The sequence below is a fragment of the Notolepis coatsorum genome (assembly GCF_963971535.1).
Source record: "Notolepis coatsorum genome assembly, chromosome: 2".
Taxonomy (NCBI): Eukaryota; Metazoa; Chordata; class Actinopteri; order Aulopiformes; family Paralepididae; genus Notolepis; species Notolepis coatsorum.
In genome coordinates, this window is record NC_140166.1 from 55427737 (window position 1) to 55455319 (window position 27583).

Below are 27583 nucleotides of genomic sequence, written 5' to 3' on the forward strand. Positions count from 1 at the left end.
GGGGGGAGGAGGGTGATAGGAGGGGGGGGAGGAGGGTGATAGGAGGGGGGGGGAGGAGGGTGATAGGAGGGTGGGGGGAGGAGGGTGATAGGAGGGGGGGGGGGAGGAGGGGTGTTAGGAGGGTGGGGGGAGGAGGGTGATAGGAGGGGGGGGGGGAGGAGGGTGATAGGAGGGGGGGGGGGAGGGTGATAGGAGGGGGGGGGGAGGAGGGTGATAGGAGGGGGGGGAGGAGGGTGATAGGAGGGGGGGGGAGGAGGGTGATAGGAGGGTGGGGGGAGGAGGGTGATAGGAGGGGGGGGGGAGGAGGGTGTTAGGAGGGTGGGGGGAGGAGGGTGATAGGAGGGGGGGGGGAGGAGGGTGATAGGAGGGGGGGGGGGAGGGTGATAGGAGGGGGGGGGGAGGAGGGTGATAGGAGGGTGGGGGGAGGAGGGTGTTAGGAGGGTGGGGAGGAGGGTGATAGGAGGGTGGGGGGAGGAGGGTGATAGGAGGGTGGGGGGGAGGAGGGTGTTAGGAGGGGGGGGGGAGGAGGGTGATAGGAGGGGGGGGAGGATGGTGATAGGAGGGGGGGGAGGAGGGTAATAGGAGGGGGGGGAGGAGGGTGATAGGAGGGGGGGGGAGGAGGGTGATAGGAGGGTGGGGAGGAGGGTGATAGGAGGGGGGGGAGGAGGGTGATAGGAGGGTGGGAGGAGGGTGATAGGAGGGGGGGGGGAGGAGGGTGATAGGAGGGTGGGGAGGAGGGTGATAGGAGGGGGGGGGAGGAGGGTGATAGGAGGGTGGGGGGAGGAGGGTGTTAGGAGGGTGGGGGGAGGAGGGTGATAGGAGGGTGGGGGGGGGAGACACGGGTGATAGGAGGGGGGGGAGGAGGGTGATAGGAGAACGTAACATTAATCAGAAAGGATGTCAGACGGCACTTCCTGTGAGACGCCCCTAGGGGCAGAGACAGACATTACACACAGAGCACTTCCTGTGAGACGCCCCCTAGGGGCAGAGACAGACGTTACACACAGAGCACTTCCTGTGAGACGCCCCCTAGGGGCAGAGACAGACATTACACACAGAGCACTTCCTGTGAGACGCCCCCTAGGGGCAGAGACAGACATTACACACAGAGCACTTCCTGTGAGACGCCCCCTAGGGGCAGAGACAGACATTACACACAGAGCACTTCCTGTGAGACGCCCCCCTAGGGGCAGAGACAGACATTACACACAGAGCACTTCCTGTGAAACGCCCCCTAGGGGCAGACACAGACATTACACACAGAGCACTTCCAGTGAGACGCCCCCTAGGGGCAGAGACAGACATTACACACGGAGCACTTCCTGTGAGACGCCCCCTAGGGGCAGAGACAGACATTACACACAGAGCACTTCCTGTGAGACGCCCCCTAGGGCAGAGACAGACATTACACACAGAGCACTTCCTGTGAGACGCCCCCTAGGGGCAGAGACAGACGTTACACACAGAGCACTTCCTGTGAGACGCCCCCTAGGGGCAGAGACAGACGTTACACACAGAGCACTTCCTGTGAGACGCCCCCTAGGGGCAGAGACAGACATTACACACAGAGCACTTCCTGTGAGACGCCCCTAGGGGCAGAGACAGACATTACACACAGAGCACTTCCTGTGAGACGCCCCCTAGGGCAGAGACAGACATTACACACAGAGCACTTCCTGTGAGACGCCCCCTAGGGGCAGAGACAGACATTACACACAGAGCACTTCCTGTGAGACGCCCCTAGGGAGTGGCTGTTACCGGATGAGTGAAAAGTAGTAGTCATCGCCTAGTAGATTACTTTAAATAGAGGTGATTGATTGATTGAATTGATTGAAAACTTTATTAACAGATTGCAGAATGGTACAATACAGTACGGCTCAATACACACAATTGTTAAGGGGATGCAGACCAGAGAAAGACTTTTGTCTTGTTTACATCAGGGTCCCCCATTTTCAATTCATCGACATTTATGACATACAGATATACAGTACTGTGTACGAAAAAAAGAAAGAGATCATAAAAAAACATATACATCCGAAGGGGAAGAAACTGTACATTGGAGGGGGTTGGGTGGGTAGGTGGGGGGCATTTGGACATTTACCGGGGCCAGTTTCTAATTGCAGCCACCCGTACGTGCTCTTTGAGAGCGGTTTTGAAGGAGGGTAGGGATTCACATTTTCAGAGTTTTCCAAGTTTCAGAGCGATATGCACCGGCTTTGCGTCGGAAAAAAGCCACGCAAACCCTTTGTGGATCCGGCCCCTAGTGTCACAGTGGACCAACAGATTTCCAAATTTCATTGTAAGGTCTGCATGTTTCTGTCGGTAACAATGTAAACACTGCTCCTCCCCTCCCCCCCTGCTCCTCCCCCTGCTCCTCCTAGGGCTGGGCGATAAAACGATAACGATAACTATCGCGATAAATTATTCCTCGAAATAAACATGAAACGTGGTCGGCAAAGTTTCGATATATCGATTTTCCAAGCTTGGCTCCGTTCAGCCTCGGCTCAGCACAACAACAACCAGCGTTACGTGATGACGTACTTACGCACAACAGCTAACAACCAATCAGTGAAGGAGATGGCCGAGACCCCGGAAGGAGGTAGGACTCACTCAACAACAAGGCTTGCTAGGCTAATTAGCTTGCACGGCATTGTTTTATATATTTACGTGCCGAGTATGTGTGTGTTTTGAATTCTGAGGCCACGTTTATGGTAGTGTGGGATATACAGTGGACGTCGTTTCAATATATTGTGGCGGAAGAGAGTATTTTAGTGTCATATTTAGCACATTGTCATGGAATACATCGCTTAGAACCAACAGGCTGGCTAGGATAACTAGCTTGCACGGCACTGTTTTATATATTTACGTGCCGAGTATGTGTGTGTTTTGAATTCTGAGGCCACGTTTATGGTAGTGTGGGATATACAGTGGACGTCGTTTCAATATATTGTGGCGGAAGAGAGTATTTTAGTGTCATATTTATTGTCATGAGATACTCCGCTTGTCGGCTAACGTGCGCAGACTGATGACGACATCAACTCGACTTGAGACATTCGCAGCAGCATAAGAAGTTAATTAAACTTGACGGACATTATATCGACGATAATTATCGATATCGAATTATATGAAAATAATTTTATAATTTTATCGCAATAACGTTTTTGGTCATATCGCCCAGCCCTAGCTCCTCCCCCTACTCCTCCCTCCCCCTGCTCCTCCCCCTACTCCTCCCTCCCCCTGCTCCTCCCCCTACTCCTCCCCCTACCCCCCCCCCCCCCCCCTGCTCCTCCCTCCCCCTGCTCCCTCCCCCTGCTCCTCCCCCTACTCCTCCCCATACCCCCCCCCCCTGTTCCTCCCTCCCCTACTCCTCCCTCCCCCTGTTCCTTCCTCCCCCTGTTCCTCCCTCCCCCGCTCCTCCCTCCCCCTGTTCCTTCCTCCCCCTGTTCTTCCCCCCCCTGCTGCTCCCTCCCCCTGCTCCTCCCTCCCCCTGTTCCTCCCTTCCCCTGTTCCTCCCTCCCCTTGCTCCTCCCCCTGTTCCTCCCTCCCCCTGTTCCTCCTCCCTCCCCCTGTTCCTCCCCCCCCCCCTGTTCCTCCCTCCCCCTGTTCCCCCCCCCCCCCTGTTCCTCCCCCCCCCCCTGTTCCTCCCCCCCCCCTGTTCCTTCCCCCCCCTGTTCCTCCCTCCCTCTGCTCCTCCCTCCCTTGCTGTCTTGGTACAGTAGGTGCCTGAACCCTGAATGCTCTCACAGGCCGCGATCCAGGGCTAAATGCATCTATCTATTAATATACATCGTTGACAACAGTGAACGACTCAACGTGTCACAGTGTCACAGTGTGACCCACTTTGGTGGCTCTGCCTAACATTCAGCACATGTTTCCTGAGGTGAATCTAGGAGCCATAACATTCAGCACATGTTTCCTGAGGTGAATCTAGGAGCCATAACATTCAGCACATGTTTCCTGAGGTGAATCTAGGAGCCTAACATTCAGCACATGTTTCCTGAGGTGAATCTAGGAGCCTAACATTCAGCACATGTTTCCTGAGGTGAATCTAGGAGCCTAACATTCATCACATGTTTCCTGAGGTGAATCTAGGAGCCATAACATTCAGCACATGTTTCCTGAGGTGAATCTAGGAGCCATAACATTCAGCACATGTTTCCTGAGGTGAATCTAGGAGCCTAACATTCAGCACATGTTTCCTGAGGTGAATCTAGGAGCCTAACATTCAGCACATGTTTCCTGAGGTGAATCTAGGAGCCTAACATTCATCACATGTTTCCTGAGGTGAATCTAGGAGCCATAACATTCAGCACATGTTTCCTGAGGTGAATCTAGGAGCCTAACATTCAGCACATGTTTCCTGAGGTGAATCTAGGAGCCTAACATTCAGCACATGTTTCCTGAGGTGAATCTAGGAGCCATAACATTCAGCACATGTTTCCTGAGGTGAATCTAGGAGCCATAACATTCAGCACATGTTTCCTGAGGTGAATCTAGGAGCCATAACATTCAGCACATGTTTCCTGAGGTGAATCTAGGAGCCTAACATTCAGCACATGTTTCCTGAGGTGAATCTAGGAGCCATAACATTCAGCACATGTTTCCTGAGGTGAATCTAGGAGCCATAACATTCAGCACATGTTTCCTGAGGTGAATCTAGGAGCCATAACATTCAGCACATGTTTCCTGAGGTGAATCTAGGAGCCATAACATTCAGCACATGTTTCCTGAGGTGAACCTAGGAGCCTAACATTCAGCACATGTTTCCTGAGGTGAATCTAGGAGCCTAACATTCAGCACATGTTTCCTGAGGTGAATCTAGGAGCCATAACATTCAGCACATGTTTCCTGAGGTGAATCTAGGAGCCATAACATTCAGCACATGTTTCCTGAGGTGAACCTAGGAGCCTAACATTCAGCACATGTTTCCTGAGGTGAATCTAGGAGCCTAACATTCAGCACATGTTTCCTGAGGTGAATCTAGGAGCCATAACATTCAGCACATGTTTCCTGAGGTGAATCTAGGAGCCTAACATTCAGCACATGTTTCCTGAGGTGAATCTAGGAGCCATAACATTCAGCACATGTTTCCTAAGGTGAATCTAGCAGCATAACATTCAGCACATGTTTCCTGAGGTGACTCTAGGAGCCATAACATTCAGCACATGTTTCCTGAGGTGAATCTAGGAGCCATAACATTCAGCACATGTTTCCTGAGGTGAATCTAGGAGCCATAACATTCAGCACATGTTTCCTGAGGTGAATCTAGGAGCCATAACATTCAGCACATGTTTCCTGAGGTGACTCTAGGAGCCATAACATTCAGCACATGTTTCCTGACGCAGGTTATAGAATGTGAGACAGACCAGCAGGAGGTTATAGAATGTGAGACAGACCAGCAGCAGGTTATAGAATGTGACGCAGACCAGCAGGAGGTTATAGAATGTGAGACAGACCAGCAGCAGGTTATAGAATGTGACGCAGACCAGCAGCAGGTTATAGAATGTGACGCAGACCAGCAGGAGGTTATAGAATGTGACGCAGACCAGCAGCAGGTTATAGAATGTGACGCAGACCAGCAGCAGGTTATAGAACGTGACGCAGACCAGCAGCAGGTTATAGAATGTGCGGCAGACCAGCAGCAGGTTATAGAATGTGAGGCAGACCAGCAGCAGGTTATAGAATGTGAGACAGACCAGCAGGAGGTTATAGAATGTGAGGCAGACCAGCAGGAGGTTATAGAATGTGAGGCAGACCAGCAGCAGGTTATAGAATGTGATGCAGACCAGCAGGAGGTTATAGAATGTGACGCAGACCAGCAGGAGGTTATAGAATGTCTGAGCTTCTATGGCTGAAAGATATTGTGATGTGATTCATGATGTGATTCATGATATTAGAGATAATAATTATGTCGTTATTCTCCTATTAATTTAACCATTTTGTGGGGAATCTGTATGAAACAGTGTTTTGACACAGTGTGCCTTCAGCCCGTATAGAGCCTGCTTCAGTGATGCACTAACCTTTACTATCCCCCTCCCACAAAATAAAACTCATCTGGATTTACCCTTAAAATGAAGATAACAGGTGCGGCTGGGTAGCGCAGTGGAGAATGCACTCGCCTACCACCGCAGAGACTCTCGAATCCAGCTGTCAGCGGTGCCTCCGGCTGGGTCAGTCGTCCCTAGTTACTAACACAATTTGCAGTGTTAGCGGGTGGGAAGCCGGCGGGGTGTATGTCCTGGTCGTTGTAAACAGTGACTCCTACTGGTCGGTCGGGGCGCCTGTTCAGCAGGGAGGGGATCAGGGGGAGGTAGCGTGAACCTCGCTGTCAGGTGAAAAGAAGCGGCTGGCTGACTCCACATGTATCGGAGGAGGCATGTGGTAGTTCTACACCCTCCATAGGCCGACAGTGGGGCAATGCGCGCAACGACCAGGAAGGGAATTGGCATAACGACTAAATTGGGATGAGAGTAAAAAAAACTGAAAAAGTGAGAAAAAAGAAAAAACAATTTATAAAATGAAGATAACGGTGTATAATGTTTTATATATAGTTATCCCCAAGCATACCACACACTTAGCATAAAACGCCTGACGATTGCATACCCAAAGTAATTTGTGATTTATTCTACTTTATACTTATAGCACACAGTTTGTTGCATTTATAAAATTATAAAATGTATATTTTAGTTGACAAAATATTTTTTTTCCTTCAGTGTCACAGTATCACCCCGATCTCCAAAATAAGAGGTGTTCAAAAGAAATGTAAACATTTTTAAATAATTTTTTTTTTTTTTTTTTTTTATCTTTTTCCCCCTCCATTTTTCCTCCGATTTTCTCCCATCCCAATGTTAGTCGTATGCCAATTCCCAGTCCCTTCCTGGTCGCTGCGCACTTACCCCCCACAGTCAGATCATCTGGGAGAGTGGAGGCTACCACGTGCTTCCTCCGACACACGTCCAGCCAATCACCGCTTCTTTTCACCTGGCAGCGCGGATTCTCATCGAGAGGGCGTAGCGTGTGGAAGGACCACACTATCCCCCTCAAGTCCTATCCGCACTTAGCAGGCGCCCCGACCGAACTGTAGGAGTCGCTGTTTACAACGACCCGGACCCACCCCCCAGCTTCTCCCACCCTCTAATACAGCCAATTGTATTAGTGCAGACGGCCAGCCAAGCTGGTGACAACCCCGGAGCTGTGAGCTGGATTCGAACAGGCGAATCCAGCTCACAGCTCCGGGGTTGGTGACGAACGCAATCTCCGCTCGGCCACCTAACCGCCCTACAAAATAAAAATGTTTTAACCCTTTCACTGCCACACGACAGCCGGTTAACTTTCACTGTGACAATACAGAAGGTTAGCCCTTTACTATCACACAACCGACGGCGATGCTCCATCATTAGCATCATTAGCTCCGCAAATGCGGAGCTAATGATGCTAATGATGGAGCATCGCCGTCGGTTGTGTGATAGTAAAGGGCTAACCTTCTGTCGTGTGGCAGTGAAAGGGTTAAGAAACGGAGCCACAGCAGAGTGGCTGAAGAGCCGCGGGCTGCCGACCCCTGACCCCTGACCCCTGACCTAGAGGCACATATTTAGATGAAACGTTGATCAACTGTTCAGCCCTTCCTTCTAACCCCAGATGAGCTTTGTTGCCCAGTAGTGATAATAGTGATAATAGTAACCCGTGAAATGTGTCCATCCTGCAGAAAACCACCCTGGGTTCTAATCCCATCATGACTTTGATTGATTGATTGAAAACTGTATCAACAGATTGCAGAATGGGTACAATACAGTACGGCTCGATACAAAACGACTGCTGAGAGGATGAAGACCAGAGGAAGACTTCTGTCTTGTTTACTGTGAAGTCCGTCTCCTCCTCCTGCTGGTTGGAGCGTCTCCACGAAGCGTCACTTGATTGGATCCCAGACTCTATTAGCTTCTTCTGCTGCTTTGTCTCTGATATTAGCTTCTGGAGGAACTTCTTTACGCACATCGTCGAGCCTGAAGTAGCGCTGGATCATGGTGTTACCGTCTGAATAGTTTTTAGCGGGGGGTTCCACTCTAATATCAGCCCAGCATCAGAACAGCGTGTCAGTCAGGCCTATATCCATCCCTCCCTGGACCCCTGGACCCCTGGACCCCGAGGAATATGCTGACGTCCTCCTTAGAATGATTTGAAAGCCAAGTCCTTAGTGGCGATCTGCAGTATTCTGCACGCTGGCAAATGAAAGTGTCTGACCGGCCGCCAAGTCGCCTTTGACTCGAAATATATCCAGCTGCCAACAGAAGATTGTTTTCCCATGGCTTATGCCGGGGTTTGTGTAACGGTGTCATGTGTGTCCCGCAGCCCGGCTGGGAGTTCCTAGAGGGCCAGGACATGTCGGGTCCCAGACAGAGCCAGCTGCTGCCTGCGCTGCCCCCTGGCTGGGAGGAGAGGCAGGACAACCTGGGAAGAACATACTTTGTCAACCATGAGACCAGGACCACTCAGTGGATCAGACCCACCATCCAGTAAGTGGGACCACCTGCCCCCCCTCCACGTCCTCTCTGTGACATGGTGCCTGTGAGGAGAAGCTGACCGTTGTGTGTGTGTGTGTGTGTGTGTGTGTGTGTGCGTGTGTGTGTGTGTGTGTGTGTGTGTGTGTGTGTGTGTGTGTGTGTGTGTGTGTGTGTGTGTGTGTGTGTGTGTGTGTCTGTGTGTTTATAAGTTTATAAGTTTATAAGTTTATTTGGATCCCCATTAGCCACAGCAGTGCTGGGGCTATTCTTCCTGGGGTCCATAACACATAAAATACAGTTACAGACTTATACACTCACAACATTCACATGTCATACAGACAATTAAAACAACAATAAAAACCCTAATCAAATTCATAATACAATACAACAATATATACGCCTTATGAATTCATAATACAATACAATAATACCTACTCATAATTAATTCATAATACAATACAGCATAATATACTATTTAGCTTTTACATACATTATCTATGTTCATATCAGCCAATTATACAATATTTTAATAATATATCCCTATCAGACACATGCCTTTTCATCCATATATACCTATCTCTTTATCAGACACATACATTTTCATTTACGTACACACTATCTATTAGGGAATGTCAATTTCTTTGGTTGAAAATGTTGTTTTACCACGATTTTGAAACGACATTTACTATTCTCCTGCGTAACATGTCTGGGAAGAGTGTTCCATTCCTGCATACCACGGAACATGACAGTTCGCTTCATTGCATTCAACCTCACTTTTGGAAGACGTGTAAAACCTTGTGCAGAAGCATGTCTGGTGGAATGGTTGTGTCTGTCAAGACGTATAGATAAATTGTGTGTGTGTGTGTGTGTGTGTGTGTGTGTGTGTGTGTGTGTGTGTGTGTGTGTGTGTGTGTGTGTGTGTGTGTGTGTGTGTGTGTGTGTGTGTGTGTGTGTGTGTGTGTGTGTGTGTGTGTGTGTGTGTGTGTGTGTGTGTGTGTGTGTGTGTGTGTGTGCTTGCACAGAGACAGCGAGGTGGACACAGAGCAGAGACGGAACATCAACATGGAAGCTCAGTATGCATTCACTGCGCGGAGACAGATCTCAGACCCCGAGAACACCAACGCTAGGCGAGAGTCTCCTGAAGTAAGTGTGACTGCCTTATGACTACTGAATGACTACTGAATGAATACTGTATGACTACTGTATGACTACTGAATGACTACTGTATGGCTACTGAATGACTACTGAATGACTACTGTATGACTACTGTATGACTACTGTATGACTACTGAATGACTACTGTATGAATACTGTATGACTACTGTATGACTACTGAATGACTACTGAATGACTACTGTATGACTACTGTATGACTACTGAATGACTACTGTATGAATACTGTATGACTACTGTATGACTACTGAATGACTACTGTATGACTACTGAATGACTACTGTATGACTACTGAATGACTACTGAATGACTACTGTATGACTACTGTATGACTACTGAATGACTACTGAATGACTACTGAATGACTACTGTATGACTACTGTATGACTACTGAATGACTGACTACTGTATGACTACTGAATGACTACTGAATGACTACTGTATGACTACTGTATGACTACTGTATGACTACTGTATGAATACTGTATGACTACTGTATGACACATGTTCTTAAGAGCGGTGCGGACGGTAGGATTCTTAAATCCTAACTTCCCTCTCTGTCCAATGAAGATGTTTTGTATGACCTGGGTTTGAACGTGATGTAGTATGTTATTGATCAACATGTCCCTGTGATGTAGTATGTTATTGATCAACATGTCCCTGTGATGTAGTATGTTATTGATCAACATGTCCCTGTGATGTAGTATGTTATTGATCAACATGTCCCTGTGATGTAGTATGTTATTGATCAACATGTCCCTGTGATGTAGTATGTTATTGATCAACATGTCCCTGTGATGTAGTATGTTATTGATCAACATGTCCCTGTGATGTAGTATGTTATTGATCAACATGTCCCTGTGATGTAGTATGTTATTGATCAACATGTCCCTGTGTCCCGGTCCAGATGTAGTATGTTATTGATCAGTATGTTATTGATCAACGTGTCCCTGTGTCCCGGTCCAGATGTAGTATGTTATTGATCAGTATGTTATTGATCAACATGTCCAGAGCTGGGAGGTCATCCCGGACGACGCCTTCACCACCCCCCTCCCCAGCAGCACCAGGCACCGCTCCACGCCCCCCCCGGCCCCCCTGGACCCACCCCAGGCCTCGCCGGGCCGGCGCTCCTCCCTCACGGTGACTCCTCCCTTTACTCCCTTAACCCTTTCACTGCCACACGACAGCCGGTTAACCCTTTCACTGTGACAATACAGAAGGTCAGCCCTTTACTATCACACAGTAATAGTAGTGATAGTGTGATAGTAAAGGGTTAACCTTCTGTCGTGTGGCAGTGAAAGGGTTAATGAGAGACGTTAGTTTTAGATGATAATAATAATAATACACTTTATTTGTACAGCACCTTTCATACAGAAACTGCAGCTCAAAGTGCTTCACAACAGAAAAAAAAGACAAAATGAGCACAAAGTGCAGACATATAAAATCACAGTTTATCACATTAGGATCTAACGTCCCAACAGGCCACCTAGTTTATGGTTTGATTCAGTTTTAAATAGACAATAATAAAAAGAGTAAGATAAAATGGACAGAGTAAAATAGTGCAATAGTGCAGTGCAATAGAATGTAGAATAGAATAGATTAAAAAAAAATATATTTTACAGTGCAATAAAATTGTTCTGGATTACTGTTCAACAGTTCAAAGTCGTCTTTACCTTCTCTGTTTGGTATCCACAGTTTAAAACTTGGCAGTCTTCCCTCCTGTTTTATACCCACTTTGACCCTTTAAACCTCCCACCCAGGGCAAACCTCCCTCTCAGGGCAAACCTCCCTCTCATGGCAAACCTCCCTCTCAGGGCAAACCTCCCTCTCATGGCAAACCTCCCTCTCATGGCAAACCTCCCTCTCAGGGCAAACCTCCCTCTCATGGCAAACCTCCCTCTCAGGGCAAACCTCCCTCTCAGGGCAAACCTCCCTCTCAGGGCAAACCTCCCTCTCAGGGCAAACCTCCCTCTCAGGGCAAACCTCCCTCTCAGGGCGCCGTTCTATGATGACTGTGGTCCTCTCTGTCTCCCCCTGCAGGGTCCCACCAGTAACTTCAGCCATTCCAGTCGCAGAGGAAACCCCCGCAGTCAGTCGGTAGAGGAACATTCTGTTCAGCCTGTGGTGAGTAACTCTACTGTTAACATCCTGTAACTCTACTGTTAACATCCTGTAACTCTACTGTTAACATCCTGTAACTCTACTGTTAACACCATTCTGTGCCACGCAGTTTGCCCATCTTATACCACTCTCTGCCAGTGCTGTAAGCCTATGGAGTCGCTCACCTTCTTTGCAGGGCTATAACTTTTTAAATATTATAGCTATAGCGACATTACTATGGCCCATTCAACATCGGGTATCTATCGTTCCGGATGTGGGAACGTTATATTTTTCCATTCATACATTGTCGTGTTAGTACCGTTGAGAATATAAGTATGTTTTTAGACTGTAGAGCAGTAATTCCTAGAACGCGAGTTATAGGCCCCAACGTATATTATACATAATTGATTGGCGTTTTGTTCCTATACACGCTATATTAAAAAATTCAAATGCATATGCTCGGTATACATTATGCTTCATCATGCGTGAAGGAAAGGGGGGGGGGGGTCGTTTATGATTCCTTGATTGTCAGTAACGGCTTTCTTTAGTACGACACCATACGTTGATCAGATGGATTGCAATGAAATACATGGACAATCGAGCTGGAATTAACGATAGATTCCTCTTACCTGTGGCAGATGAGTCTGGAGAAAAAATATTCCAATTATTTGATTTCGATCTGCTAGATCCATTTTCCGTTTGTATGACGCAATAAACGGCGAAAGCATATTGATTCTTGCGTCTTGAAAGCGATCGAATGCACTCAAGTGTTTGTCTGGATCAACATAACAAGATAACTCTGCCGGGACATTTTCCCCGATGCACAGAGCGCCACATCCGGTTTAGAGTGGAGTGTTAGAGTGGAGTGCAACTCGCCCGAAATCCACCAGGCGGTGGTATTGAGGCGTTGAAATATCAGACAGAGTCCAGCTGGCTCCCGGAGCCTTGCTGGATGAATTATGAATGCCAATAGTGAATAAAGGAAATAACGATCATAAAAACGAGTTAGCTCGTTGTTGGCGCTCAACGATTGGCGGCCAATAACGAGTTAACTCGTTAATGGCACAGAATGTGTTAACATCCTGTCCACCCTGTAACTCTACTGTTAACATCCTGTAACTCTACTGTTTGGTTCATTATAAAACTGTGGCGGGCTGCCACAGTCTAGGTAATTAATGGGAAACACTGCTTGTCTCTGTCTGCCTGCCAGGTGCTCCCGACCTCGGCCGGCTTGCCTCCAGGCTGGGAGGAGAAGCAGGACAGTAAAGGAAGACGCTTCTACGTCAATCACAACCACCAGACCACCAGCTGGACACGACCAATCATCCAGGTAGTGAACCCATCTAGGTGCTATAGATGACATCCAGCCACTAGATGGTGCTATAGATAACATCCAGCCACTAGATGGTGCTATAGATAACATCCAGCCACTAGATGTCGCTATAGATAACATCCAGCCACTAGATGGTGCTATAGATAACATCCAGCCACTAGATGGTGCTATAGATGACATTCAGCCACTAGATGGTGCTATAGATAACATCCAGCCACTAGATGGTGCTATAGATAACATCCAGCCACTAGATGGTGCTATAGATAACATTCAGCCACTAGATGGTGCTATAGATAACATCCAGCCACTAGATGGTGCTATAGATAACATTCAGCCACTAGATGGTGCTATAGATAACATTCAGCCACTAGATGTCGCTATAGATAACATCCAGCCACTAGATGGTGCTATAGATAACATCCAGCCACTAGATGGTGCTATAGATAACATTCAGCCACTAGATGGTGCTATAGATAACATTCAGCCACTAGATGTCGCTATAGATAACATCCAGCCACTAGATGGTGCTATAGATAACATCCAGCCACTAGATGTCGCACTAGAGCACCAGCATGTCATGTATCCAGTCGAGTGCCTTCCACACAACATGTAAACAACATTCATTTTGGACCCGCAAATGTTTTATTTTTATTAACTTTTTATGATACATTTATTTATCAATCAATTAATGCATTTTGGGGGAGAAAAGCAATACTTTATTAAAATGTTTTAATGATTACTCTGCATACAATTTGTATCTATAGCACTTTTAAATGAACAATAGGAAATAACAATGGAAAATCAAGAATGAACCAAACCAACATTGTCTTCATATACCGTCTGTTGGGCAGGTCACCTCCGAGGAGGCAGCAACCAGTGTTCTGTCGCAGAGCCCCACAGTGTACCACCCCCCCATGTCGCCCGCAGGCTCCAGCGCCACAGTGTACCACCCCCCCGCCTCCCCCGCAGGCTCGCCCCAGGCCTCCCCAGCCGCAGAGCCCAAGTACCGCTATGGCTCTATGCCTGCTGGCTGGGAGGTCCGGAGCGCTCCCAACGGAAGACCCTTCTTCATAAACCACAGCACCAAGACCACGAGCTGGGTGAGTGACAGGCCTCGAGCTGGGTGAGTGACAGGCCTCTAGCTGGGTGAGTGACAGGCCTCTAGCTGGGTGAGTGACAGGCCTCTAGCTGGGTGAGTGACAGGCCTCGAGCTGGGTGAGTGACAGGCCTCTAGCTGGGTGAGTGACAGGCCTCTAGCTGGGTGAGTGACAGGCCTCTAGCTGGGTGAGTGACAGGCCTCTAGCTGGGTGAGTGACAGGCCTCTAGCTGGGTGAGTGACAGGCCTCTAGCTGGGTGAGTGACAGGCCTCTAGCTGAGTGAGTGACAGGCCTCTAGCTGGGTGAGTGACAGGCCTCTAGCTGGGTGAGTGACAGGCCTCTAGCTGGGTGAGTGACAGGCCTCTAGCTGGGTGAGTGACAGGCCTCTAGCTGGGTAAAACTTGAGAACAAAGCCTGTTTTAAACTTGAGAACAACGCCTGTTTTAAACTTGAGAACAAAGCCTGTTTTAAACTTGAGAACAACGCCTGTTTTAAACTTGAGAACAAAGCCTGTTTTAAACTTGAGAACAACGCCTGTTTTAAACTTGAGAACAAAGCCTGTTTTAAACTTGAGAACAACGGCTGTTTTAAACTTGAGAACAAAGCCTGTTTTAAACTTGAGAACAAAGCCTGTTTTAAACTTGAGAACAACGGCTGTTTTAAACTTGAGAACAACGCCTGTTTTAAACTTGAGAACAACGCCTGTTTTACACTTGAGAACAACGCCTGTTTTAAACTTGAGAACAAAGCCTGTTTTAAACTTGAGAACAAAGCTTGTTTTAAACTTGAGAACAAAGCCTGTTTTAAACTTGAGAACAAAGCCTGTTTTAAACTTGAGAACAAAGCTTGTTTTAAACTTGAGAACAAAGCCTGTTTTAAACTTGAGAACAACGGCTGTTTTAAACTTGAGAACAAAGCCTGTTTAAACTTGAGAACAACGCCTGTTTTAAACTTGAGAACAACGCCTGTTTTAAACTTGAGAACGCCTGTTTTACACTTGAGAACAAAGCCTGTTTTAAACTTGAGAACAAAGCTTGTTTTAAACTTGAGAACAAAGCCTGTTTTAAACTTGAGAACAAAGCCTGTTTTAAACTTGAGAACAAAGCTTGTTTTAAACTTGAGAACAAAGCCTGTTTTAAACTTGAGAACAACGGCTGTTTTAAACTTGAGAACAAAGCCTGTTTAAACTTGAGAACAACGCCTGTTTTAAACTTGAGAACAACGCCTGTTTTAAACTTGAGAACAATGCCTGTTTTAAACTTGAGAACAACGCCTGTTTTAAACTTGAGAACAAAGCCTGTTTTAAACTTGAGAACAACGGCTGTTTTAAACTTGAGAACAAAGCCTGTTTTAAACTTGAGAACAAAGCCTGTTTTAAACTTGAGAACAACGGCTGTTTTAAACTTGAGAACAACGCCTGTTTTAAACTTGAGAACAACGCCTGTTTTACACTTGAGAACAACGCCTGTTTTAAACTTGAGAACAAAGCCTGTTTTAAACTTGAGAACAAAGCTTGTTTTAAACTTGAGAACAAAGCCTGTTTTAAACTTGAGAACAAAGCCTGTTTTAAACTTGAGAACAAAGCTTGTTTTAAACTTGAGAACAAAGCCTGTTTTAAACTTGAGAACAACAGCTGTTTTAAACTTGAGAACAAAGCCTGTTTAAACTTGAGAACAACGCCTGTTTTAAACTTGAGAACAACGCCTGTTTTAAACTTGAGAACAACGCCTGTTTTACACTTGAGAACAACGCCTGTTTTAAACTTGAGAACAAAGCCTGTTTTAAACTTGAGAACAAAGCTTGTTTTAAACTTGAGAACAAAGCCTGTTTTAAACTTGAGAACAAAGCCTGTTTTAAACTTGAGAACAAAGCTTGTTTTAAACTTGAGAACAAAGCCTGTTTTAAACTTGAGAACAACGGCTGTTTTAAACTTGAGAACAAAGCCTGTTTAAACTTGAGAACAACGCCTGTTTTAAACTTGAGAACAACGCCTGTTTTAAACTTGAGAACAACGCCTGTTTTAAACTTGAGAACAACGCCTGTTTTAAACTTGAGAACAAAGCCTGTTTTAATCTTGAGAACAAAGCTTGTTTTAAACTTGAGAACAAAGCCTGTTTTAAACTTGAGAACAAAGCCTGTTTTAAACTTGAGAACAAAGCTTGTTTTAAACTTGAGAACAAAGCCTGTTTTAAACTTGAGAACAAAGCCTGTTTTAAACTTGAGAACAACGCCTGTTTTAAACTTGAGAACAAAGCCTGTTTTAAACTTGAGAACAACGCCTGTTTTAAACTTGAGAACAACGCCTGTTTTAAACTTGAGAACAAAGCCTGTTTTAAACTTGAGAACAAAGCCTGTTTTAAACTTGAGAACAAAGCTTGTTTTAAACTTGAGAACAAAGCCTGTTTTAAACTTGAGAACAAAGCCTGTTTTAAACTTGAGAACAAAGCCTGTTTTAAACTTGAGAACAACGCCTGTTTTAAACTTGAGAACAACGCCTGTTTTAAACTTGAGAACAACGCCTGTTTTAAACTTGAGAACAACGCCTGTTTTTTTTTTTTTTTTTTTTTGGTCTTTTTCCCCCTCCATTTTCCTCCGATTTTCTCCCATCCCAATGTTAGTCGTATGCCAATTCCCAGTCCCTTCCTGGTCGCTGCGCACTTACCCCCCACAGTCAGATCATCTGGGAGAGTGGAGGCTACCACGTGCTTCCTCCGACACACGTCCAGCCAATCACCGCTTCTTTTCACCTGGCAGCGCGGATTCTCATTGAGAGGGTGTAGCGTGTTGGAGGACCACACTATCCCCCTCACGTCCAATCCGCGCTTAGCAGGCGCCCCGACCGAACTGTAGGAGTCGCTGTTTACAACGACCCGGACCCACCCCGCCAGCTTCTCCCACCCTCTGATACAGCCAATTGTATCAGTGCAGACGGCCAGCCAAACTGGTGACAACCCCGGAGCTGTGAGCTGGATTCGAACAGGCAAATCCAGCTCAGCTCCGGGGCTGGTGACGAACGCAATCTCCGCTCGGCCACCTAACCGCCCTTGAACAACGCCTGTTTTAAACTTGAGAACAAAGCCTGTTTTAAACTTGAGAACAAAGCCTGTTTTAAACTTGAGAACAACGCCTGTTTTAAACTTGAGAACAAAGCCTGTTTTAAACTTGAGAACAAAGCCTGTTTTAAACTTGAGAACAAAGCCTGTTTTAAACTTGAGAACAAAGCCTGTTTTAAACTTGAGAACAAAGCCTGTTTTAAACTTGAGAACAACGCCTGTTTTAAACTTGAGAACAACGCCTGTTTTAAACTTGAGAACAAAGCCTGTTTTAAACTTGAGAACAAAGCCTGTTTTAAACTTGAGAACAAAGCCTGTTTTAAACTTGAGAACAAAGCCTGTTTTAAACTTGAGAACAAAGCCTGTTTTAAACTTGAGAACAACGCCTGTTTTAAACTTGAGAACAAAGCCTGTTTTAAACTTGAGAACAAAGCTTGTTTTAAACTTGAGAACAAAGCCTGTTTTAAACTTGAGAACAAAGCCTGTTTTAAACTTGAGAACAACGGCTGTTTTAAACTTGAGAACAACGCCTGTTTTAAACTTGAGAACAACGCCTGTTTTACACTTGAGAACAACGCCTGTTTTAAACTTGAGAACAAAGCCTGTTTTAAACTTGAGAACAAAGCTTGTTTTAAACTTGAGAACAAAGCCTGTTTTAAACTTGAGAACAAAGCCTGTTTTAAACTTGAGAACAAAGCTTGTTTTAAACTTGAGAACAAAGCCTGTTTTAAACTTGAGAACAACGGCTGTTTTAAACTTGAGAACAAAGCCTGTTTAAACTTGAGAACAACGCCTGTTTTAAACTTGAGAACAACGCCTGTTTTAAACTTGAGAACGCCTGTTTTACACTTGAGAACAACGCCTGTTTTAAACTTGAGAACAAAGCCTGTTTTAAACTTGAGAACAAAGCTTGTTTTAAACTTGAGAACAAAGCCTGTTTTAAACTTGAGAACAAAGCCTGTTTTAAACTTGAGAACAAAGCTTGTTTTAAACTTGAGAACAAAGCCTGTTTTAAACTTGAGAACAACGGCTGTTTTAAACTTGAGAACAAAGCCTGTTTAAACTTGAGAACAACGCCTGTTTTAAACTTGAGAACAACGCCTGTTTTAAACTTGAGAACAACGCCTGTTTTAAACTTGAGAACAACGCCTGTTTTAAACTTGAGAACAAAGCCTGTTTTAAACTTGAGAACAACGGCTGTTTTAAACTTGAGAACAAAGCCTGTTTTAAACTTGAGAACAAAGCCTGTTTTAAACTTGAGAACAACGGCTGTTTTAAACTTGAGAACAACGCCTGTTTTAAACTTGAGAACAACGCCTGTTTTACACTTGAGAACAACGCCTGTTTTAAACTTGAGAACAAAGCCTGTTTTAAACTTGAGAACAAAGCTTGTTTTAAACTTGAGAACAAAGCCTGTTTTAAACTTGAGAACAAAGCCTGTTTTAAACTTGAGAACAAAGCTTGTTTTAAACTTGAGAACAAAGCCTGTTTTAAACTTGAGAACAACGGCTGTTTTAAACTTGAGAACAAAGCCTGTTTAAACTTGAGAACAACGCCTGTTTTAAACTTGAGAACAACGCCTGTTTTAAACTTGAGAACAACGCCTGTTTTACACTTGAGAACAACGCCTGTTTTAAACTTGAGAACAAAGCCTGTTTTAAACTTGAGAACAAAGCTTGTTTTAAACTTGAGAACAAAGCCTGTTTTAAACTTGAGAACAAAGCCTGTTTTAAACTTGAGAACAAAGCTTGTTTTAAACTTGAGAACAAAGCCTGTTTTAAACTTGAGAACGGCTGTTTTAAACTTGAGAACAAAGCCTGTTTAAACTTGAGAACAACGCCTGTTTTAAACTTGAGAACAACGCCTGTTTTAAACTTGAGAACAACGCCTGTTTTAAACTTGAGAACAACGCCTGTTTTAAACTTGAGAACAAAGCCTGTTTTAATCTTGAGAACAAAGCTTGTTTTAAACTTGAGAACAAAGCCTGTTTTAAACTTGAGAACAAAGCCTGTTTTAAACTTGAGAACAAAGCTTGTTTTAAACTTGAGAACAAAGCCTGTTTTAAACTTGAGAACAAAGCCTGTTTTAAACTTGAGAACAAAGCCTGTTTTAAACTTGAGAACAAAGCCTGTTTTAAACTTGAGAACAACGCCTGTTTTAAACTTGAGAACAACGCCTGTTTTAAACTTGAGAACAAAGCCTGTTTTAAACTTGAGAACAAAGCCTGTTTTAAACTTGAGAACAAAGCTTGTTTTAAACTTGAGAACAAAGCCTGTTTTAAACTTGAGAACAAAGCCTGTTTTAAACTTGAGAACAAAGCCTGTTTTAAACTTGAGAACAACGCCTGTTTTAAACTTGAGAACAACGCCTGTTTTAAACTTGAGAACAACGCCTGTTTTAAACTTGAGAACAACGCCTGTTTTTTTTTTTTTTTTTTTTTGGTCTTTTTCCCCCTCCATTTTCCTCCGATTTTCTCCCATCCCAATGTTAGTCGTATGCCAATTCCCAGTCCCTTCCTGGTCGCTGCGCACTTACCCCCCACAGTCAGATCATCTGGGAGAGTGGAGGCTACCACGTGCTTCCTCCGACACACGTCCAGCCAATCACCGCTTCTTTTCACCTGGCAGCGCGGATTCTCATTGAGAGGGTGTAGCGTGTTGGAGGACCACACTATCCCCCTCACGTCCAATCCGCGCTTAGCAGGCGCCCCGACCGAACTGTAGGAGTCGCTGTTTACAACGACCCGGACCCACCCCGCCAGCTTCTCCCACCCTCTGATACAGCCAATTGTATCAGTGCAGACGGCCAGCCAAGCTGGTGACAACCCCGGAGCTGTGAGCTGGATTCGAACAGGCAAATCCAGCTCAGCTCCGGGGCTGGTGACGAACGCAATCTCCGCTCGGCCACCTAACCGCCCTTGAACAACGCCTGTTTTAAACTTGAGAACAAAGCCTGTTTTAAACTTGAGAACAAAGCCTGTTTTAAACTTGAGAACAACGCCTGTTTTAAACTTGAGAACAAAGCCTGTTTTAAACTTGAGAACAAAGCCTGTTTTAAACTTGAGAACAAAGCCTGTTTTAAACTTGAGAACAAAGCCTGTTTTAAACTTGAGAACAAAGCCTGTTTTAAACTTGAGAACAACGCCTGTTTTAAACTTGAGAACAACGCCTGTTTTAAACTTGAGAACAAAGCCTGTTTTAAACTTGAGAACAAAGCCTGTTTTAAACTTGAGAACAAAGCCTGTTTTAAACTTGAGAACAAAGCCTGTTTTAAACTTGAGAACAAAGCCTGTTTTAAACTTGAGAACAACGCCTGTTTTAAACTTGAGAACAAAGCCTGTTTTAAACTTGAGAACAAAGCTTGTTTTAAACTTGAGAACAAAGCCTGTTTTAAACTTGAGAACAAAGCCTGTTTTAAACTTGAGAACAAAGCCTGTTTTAAACTTGAGAACAAAGCTTGTTTTAAACTTGAGAACAAAGCCTGTTTTAAACTTGAGAACAAAGCCTGTTTTAAACTTGAGAACAAAGCCTGTTTTAAACTTGAGAACAACGCCTGTTTTAAACTTGAGAACAAAGCCTGTTTTAAACTTGAGAACAAAGCTTGTTTTAAACTTGAGAACAAAGCCTGTTTTAAACTTGAGAACAAAGCCTGTTTTAAACTTGAGAACAAAGCCTGTTTTAAACTTGAGAACAAAGCCTGTTTTAAACTTGAGAACAAAGCCTGTTTTAAACTTGAGAACAAAGCCTGTTTTAAACTTGAGAACAAAGCTTGTTTTAAACTTGAGAACAAAGCCTGTTTTAAACTTGAGAACAAAGCCTGTTTTAAACTTGAGAACAACGCCTGTTTTAAACTTGAGAACAAAGCCTGTTTTAAACTTGAGAACAAAGCTTGTTTTAAACTTGAGAACAAAGCCTGTTTTAAACTTGAGAACAAAGCCTGTTTTAAACTTGAGAACAAAGCTTGTTTTAAACTTGAGAACAAAGCCTGTTTTAAACTTGAGAACAAAGCCTGTTTTAAACTTGAGAACAACGCCTGTTTTAAACTTGAGAACAAAGCCTGTTTTAAACTTGAGAACAAAGCCTGTTTTAAACTTGAGAACAACGCCTGTTTTAAACTTGAGAACAAAGCCTGTTTTAAACTTGAGAACAAAGCTTGTTTTAAACTTGAGAACAAAGCCTGTTTTAAACTTGAGAACAACGGCTGTTTTAAACTTGAGAACAAAGCCTGTTTTAAACTTGAGAACAACGCCTGTTTTAAACTTGAGAACAACGCCTGTTTTAAACTTGAGAACAACGCCTGTTTTAATCTTGAGAACAAAGCTTGTTTTAAACTTGAGAACAAAGCCTGTTTTAATCTTGAGAACAAAGCCTGTTTTAAACTTGAGAACAAAGCTTGTTTTAAACTTGAGAACAAAGCCTGTTTTAAACTTGAGAACAAAGCTTGTTTTAAACTTGAGAACAAAGCCTGTTTTAAACTTGAGAACAAAGCCTGTTTTAAACTTGAGAACAAAGCCTGTTTTAAACTTGAGAACATAGCCTGTTTTAAACTTGAGAACAACGCCTGTTTTAAACTTGAGAACAACGCCTGTTTTAAACTTGAGAACAAAGCCTGTTTTAAACTTGAGAACAAAGCCTGTTTTAAACTTGAGAACAACGCCTGTTTTAAACTTGAGAACAAAGCCTGTTTTAAACTTGAGAACAAAGCCTGTTTTAAACTTGAGAACAAAGCCTGTTTTAAACTTGAGAACAAAGCTTGTTTTAAACTTGAGAACAAAGCCTGTTTTAAACTTGAGAACAAAGCCTGTTTTAAACTTGAGAACAAAGCTTGTTTTAAACTTGAGAACAAAGCCTGTTTTAAACTTGAGAATAAAGCCTGTTTTAAACTTGAGAACAAAGCCTGTTTTAAACTTGAGAACAACGGCTGTTTTAAACTTGAGAACAAAGCCTGTTTTAAACTTGAGAACAAAGCTTGTTTTAAACTTGAGAACAAAGCCTGTTTTAAACTTGAGAACAAAGCCTGTTTTAAACTTGAGAACAAAGCCTGTTTTAAACTTGAGAACAACGCCTGTTTTAAACTTGAGAACAAAGCCTGTTTTAAACTTGAGAACAAAGCCTGTTTTAAACTTGAGAACAACGCCTGTTTTAAACTTGAGAACAACGCCTGTTTTAAACTTGAGAACAAAGCCTGTTTTAAACTTGAGAACAAAGCTTGTTTTAAACTTGAGAACAAAGCCTGTTTTAAACTTGAGAACAAAGCTTGTTTTAAACTTGAGAACAAAGCTTGTTTTAAACTTGAGAACAAAGCTTGTTTTAAACTTGAGAACAAAGCCTGTTTTAAACTTGAGAACAAAGCCTGTTTTAAACTTGAGAACAAAGCTTGTTTTAAACTTGAGAACAAAGCCTGTTTTAAACTTGAGAACAAAGCCTGTTTTAAACTTGAGAACAAAGCCTGTTTTAAGAACAAAGCTTGTTTTAAACTTGAGAACAAAGCCTGTTTTAAACTTGAGAACAAAGCCTGTTTTAAACTTGAGAACAAAGCCTGTTTTAAACTTGAGAACAAAGCCTGTTTTAAACTTGAGAACAAAGCCTGTTTTAAACTTGAGAACATAGCCTGTTTTAAACTTGAGAACAACGCCTGTTTTAAACTTGAGAACAAAGCCTGTTTTAAACTTGAGAACAAAGCCTGTTTTAAACTTGAGAACAAAGCCTGTTTTAAACTTGAGAACAAAGCCTGTTTTAAACTTGAGAACAAAGCCTGTTTTAAACTTGAGAACAAAGCTTGTTTTAAACTTGAGAACAAAGCCTGTTTTAAACTTGAGAACAAAGCCTGTTTTAAACTTGAGAACAACGCCTGTTTTAAACTTGAGAACAAAGCCTGTTTTAAACTTGAGAACAACGCCTGTTTTAAACTTGAGAACAAAGCCTGTTTTAAACTTGAGAACAACGCCTGTTTTAAACTTGAGAACAAAGCCTGTTTTAAACTTGAGAACAAAGCCTGTTTTAAACTTGAGAACAACGCCTGTTTTAAACTTGAGAACAAAGCCTGTTTTAAACTTGAGAACAAAGCTTGTTTTAAACTTGAGAACAAAGCCTGTTTTAAACTTGAGAACAACGGCTGTTTTAAACTTGAGAACAAAGCCTGTTTTAAACTTGAGAACAACGCCTGTTTTAAACTTGAGAACAACGCCTGTTTTAAACTTGAGAACAACGCCTGTTTTAATCTTGAGAACAAAGCTTGTTTTAAACTTGAGAACAAAGCCTGTTTTAATCTTGAGAACAAAGCCTGTTTTAAACTTGAGAACAAAGCTTGTTTTAAACTTGAGAACAAAGCCTGTTTTAAACTTGAGAACAAAGCTTGTTTTAAACTTGAGAACAAAGCCTGTTTTAAACTTGAGAACAAAGCCTGTTTTAAACTTGAGAACAAAGCCTGTTTTAAACTTGAGAACAAAGCCTGTTTTAAACTTGAGAACAAAGCCTGTTTTAAACTTGAGAACAAAGCCTGTTTTAAACTTGAGAACAAAGCTTGTTTTAAACTTGAGAACAAAGCCTGTTTTAAACTTGAGAACAAAGCCTGTTTTAAACTTGAGAACAAAGCTTGTTTTAAACTTGAGAACAAAGCCTGTTTTAAACTTGAGAATAAAGCCTGTTTTAAACTTGAGAACAAAGCCTGTTTTAAACTTGAGAACAACGGCTGTTTTAAACTTGAGAACAAAGCCTGTTTTAAACTTGAGAACAAAGCTTGTTTTAAACTTGAGAACAAAGCCTGTTTTAAACTTGAGAACAAAGCTTGTTTTAAACTTGAGAACAAAGCCTGTTTTAAACTTGAGAACAAAGCCTGTTTTAAACTTGAGAACAAAGCCTGTTTTAAACTTGAGAACAACGCCTGTTTTAAACTTGAGAACAAAGCCTGTTTTAAACTTGAGAACAACGCCTGTTTTAAACTTGAGAACAACGCCTGTTTTAAACTTGAGAACAAAGCCTGTTTTAAACTTGAGAACAAAGCCTGTTTTAAACTTGAGAACAACGCCTGTTTTAAACTTGAGAACAAAGCCTGTTTTAAACTTGAGAACAAAGCTTGTTTTAAACTTGAGAACAAAGCCTGTTTTAAACTTGAGAACAAAGCTTGTTTTAAACTTGAGAACAAAGCCTGTTTTAAACTTGAGAACAAAGCCTGTTTTAAACTTGAGAACAAAGCTTGTTTTAAACTTGAGAACAAAGCCTGTTTTAAACTTGAGAACAAAGCCTGTTTTAAACTTGAGAACAAAGCCTGTTTTAAACTTGAGAACAACGCCTGTTTTAAACTTGAGAACAAAGCCTGTTTTAAACTTGAGAACAAAGCCTGTTTTAAACTTGAGAACAAAGCCTGTTTTAAACTTGAGAACAAAGCTTGTTTTAAACTTGAGAACAAAGCCTGTTTTAAACTTGAGAACAACGCCTGTTTTAAACTTGAGAACAACGCCTGTTTTAAACTTGAGAACTGTGGTGGATTTTTGACATCTCCAGGGATGGTTAAATGAAATACAGAGACAAGAGATTGGCCTTAAATCAGAGTGCAAACCACCAGGTTCTCCACGGACATCCAGCAGCCTAAAACAGTGTCACACTGCGAATTAGGTATTCTGAAATAATAAAACAGGAGCAGAAATGACAGCCGGAATACTTACGTTAAATGAACACAGTACAGGTTTATTGGAAAAGAAAATAATACAGTACGCCCATACGGACGGACTTTCAGTCTGTCAGAGTGCATATTCACAGGTCTGTCAGAGTGAAAGTGAAGACAAAGCAATATTGTAATGGCTTAACACAGTGAGATAGAGACGCCTCTGTCTCTGATTGGGTTGGCTTTATATGGTCATTTGGGGAGTCGGATGGGATGGGCCCTTGCGGAAGGCTTGCTGCGGCCTTGGATGCAAGCGTTATCTGGCCTGCTCTGAATACAAAGAATGGATATAGTGTTTTAACAGTTTTTGAGAGAAGGATAACATGACTTCACGATCAACCCTGTTGTGGGGCCCTAGAGGAGTAAGAATGTGAAATTACCCTTCACATTTAAACAGAAATCCTGACCTCACAAATAGAGGAGGGGGGGGGAGGAGGAGGAGGAGGGGGGAAGGAGGTGGATGAGGAGGAGGAGGGAAGGAGGAGAAGGTAGAGGAGGAGGGAAGGAGGAGGAGGAGGTGGGAGATGAGGAGGGAAAGAGGAGGAGGATAAGGTGGAGGAGGAGGGAAGGAGGAGGAGGAGGGAAGGAGGTGGATGAGGAGGAGGGAAGGAGGAGAAGGTGGAGGAGGAGGAGGAGGCCAGATGAAATTACACTTCACAGAACAATGCCTGTTTTAAACTTGAGAACAACGCCTGTTTTAAACTTGAGAACAAAGCCTGTTTTAAACTTGAGAACAAAGCCTGTTTTAAACTTGAGAACAAAGCCTGTTTGGTCTCTGGTCTGTAATTCTACGTAGGAACATGTATCTTTTTTGAGGTCCAGTATAATAAACGTCTACAAATACATATGTGTGTATTTCTCACAGTATTGGGAAGGTCGGTCTGTTGGCTGACATGGTAAAACATTGTGGCTAAAACGGAGTTGCATCGTTAGTCACAGCTGGTCAATTGTGTCACTTCCTGTTTGCAAGCTCACATCCTCCTCTGTGTCCCTGAACAGGAAGACCCCAGGTTAAAGATTCCTGTGGCCATGAGGAAGAGGCCTTCCCTCGACCCGTCTGACCTCGGACCCATGCCCGTAAGTCCATCCACGCACGTGTAGATCTGTGCATGCCTGTAAGTCCATCCACGCACGTGTAGATCTGTGCATGCCCGTAAGTCCATCCACGCACCTGTAGATCTGTGCATGTCCGTAAGTCCATCATCCACGCACCTGTAGATCTGTGCATGCCCGTAAGTCCATCCACGCACCTGTAGATCTGTGCATGCCCGTAAGTCCATCCACGCAGGTGTAGATCTGTGCATGCCCGTAAGTCCATCCACGCACCTGTAGATCTGTGCATGTCCGTAAGTCCATCCACGCACCTGTAGATCTGTGCATGCCCGTAAGTCCATCCACGCACCTGTAGATCTGTGCATGCCCGTAAGTCCATCATCCACGCAGGTGACTCAGTACTCAGCCAGGTGTGTGATGTGTGTCTCCGGTCTCCTCTTGATGATGTAACATGTCTCCTCTTGATGATGTAACATGTCTCCTCTTGATGATGTAACATGTCTCCTCTTGATGATGTAACATGTCTCCTCTTGATGATGTGACATGTCTCCTCTTGATGATGTGACATGTCTCCTCTTGATGATGTAACAGCCTGGCTGGGAGGAGAGGGTCCACAGTGACGGCAGGGCCTTCTACATAGATCACAGTACGTATGACTGGTCACATGACTGGTCACATGACTGGTCACATGGTTCATCTCAACACACATACTGTGCTGTCATTGTCTGTTCCATCTGTCTGTTCCATCTATTGTCTGTTTCATCTATTGTCTGTTTATTCTATTGTCTGTTTCATCTATTGTCTGTTTATTCTATCGTCTGTTTCATCTATTGTCTGTTTATTCTATCGTCTGTTTTTATGGTTGTGAAGTTTGTGTAGTTTAGTAACTTGTTTTCTTTGTTTAAGGTGCTATAGATAACATTCATCCACTAGATGTCGCACTAGAGAACCAGTGCGTAATTTATCCAACCAGGTGCATTACAGGTGGAGATAAATGCAACATGTAAACAACATTCATTTTGGACCCACCACATTTTTTAAATGATAAATTCATTAATCAATAATTATTTTGGGGGAAAGCAATACTTTTATTCCACACTTTTCTAAAAGCTCTTTGGATGTTTTTTTTTGTAATGATTACTCTAATAATGTATCTATAGCACCTTCAGCCGAACGCACAATTGGAGGTGGGCTTCCCACTCTCCAAGACATTTACAACAAGCGGTGCAGGGGCAAGGCTAAGAGAATAATCAAAGACTCCAGCCACCCAAACAACTGCCTCTTTGCACTGCTGCGGTCAGGCAAGCGATACCGGAGTCTCATGGCCAGTACAGAGAGACTCAGAAGGTGCTTCTATCCCCAGGCCATCAGGTTGCTCAATGAACAATGAACAATAAGCAAACCATCAAAACACCCACAGCGCACATACATTCACTTAAATAAACAACACATTGTAGCACCCACTTTACCACTTTAGACACACTTTACACTTTATATTTATATTTATATTATTGGTAAGGAAATTGCACATCATTCTCATTCCTTATTGCACCTCACCACCACAAGGTGGCACCACAAGCTAAGCTATACCTCACCATTTTTGTACCAGCTGTA

At 43.7% G+C, this 27583-nt stretch overlaps 1 protein-coding gene across 1 annotated transcript in view; it reads left to right on the forward strand.

Moving 5' to 3' along the window:
- The window catches only part of nedd4a (NEDD4 E3 ubiquitin protein ligase a), a 179660-nt gene that overhangs the window by 113293 nt on the left and 38784 nt on the right, over nt 1-27583 (forward strand). Inside the window, exons 9-16 of the mRNA XM_084307345.1 lie at nt 8347-8510; nt 9521-9641; nt 10683-10811; nt 11712-11795; nt 12982-13101; nt 13956-14204; nt 25916-25993; nt 26561-26615. Coding sequence (XP_084163471.1) covers nt 8347-8510; nt 9521-9641; nt 10683-10811; nt 11712-11795; nt 12982-13101; nt 13956-14204; nt 25916-25993; nt 26561-26615 — 1000 coding nt within the window. The remainder of the gene's footprint in view (nt 1-8346; nt 8511-9520; nt 9642-10682; nt 10812-11711; nt 11796-12981; nt 13102-13955; nt 14205-25915; nt 25994-26560; nt 26616-27583) is intronic.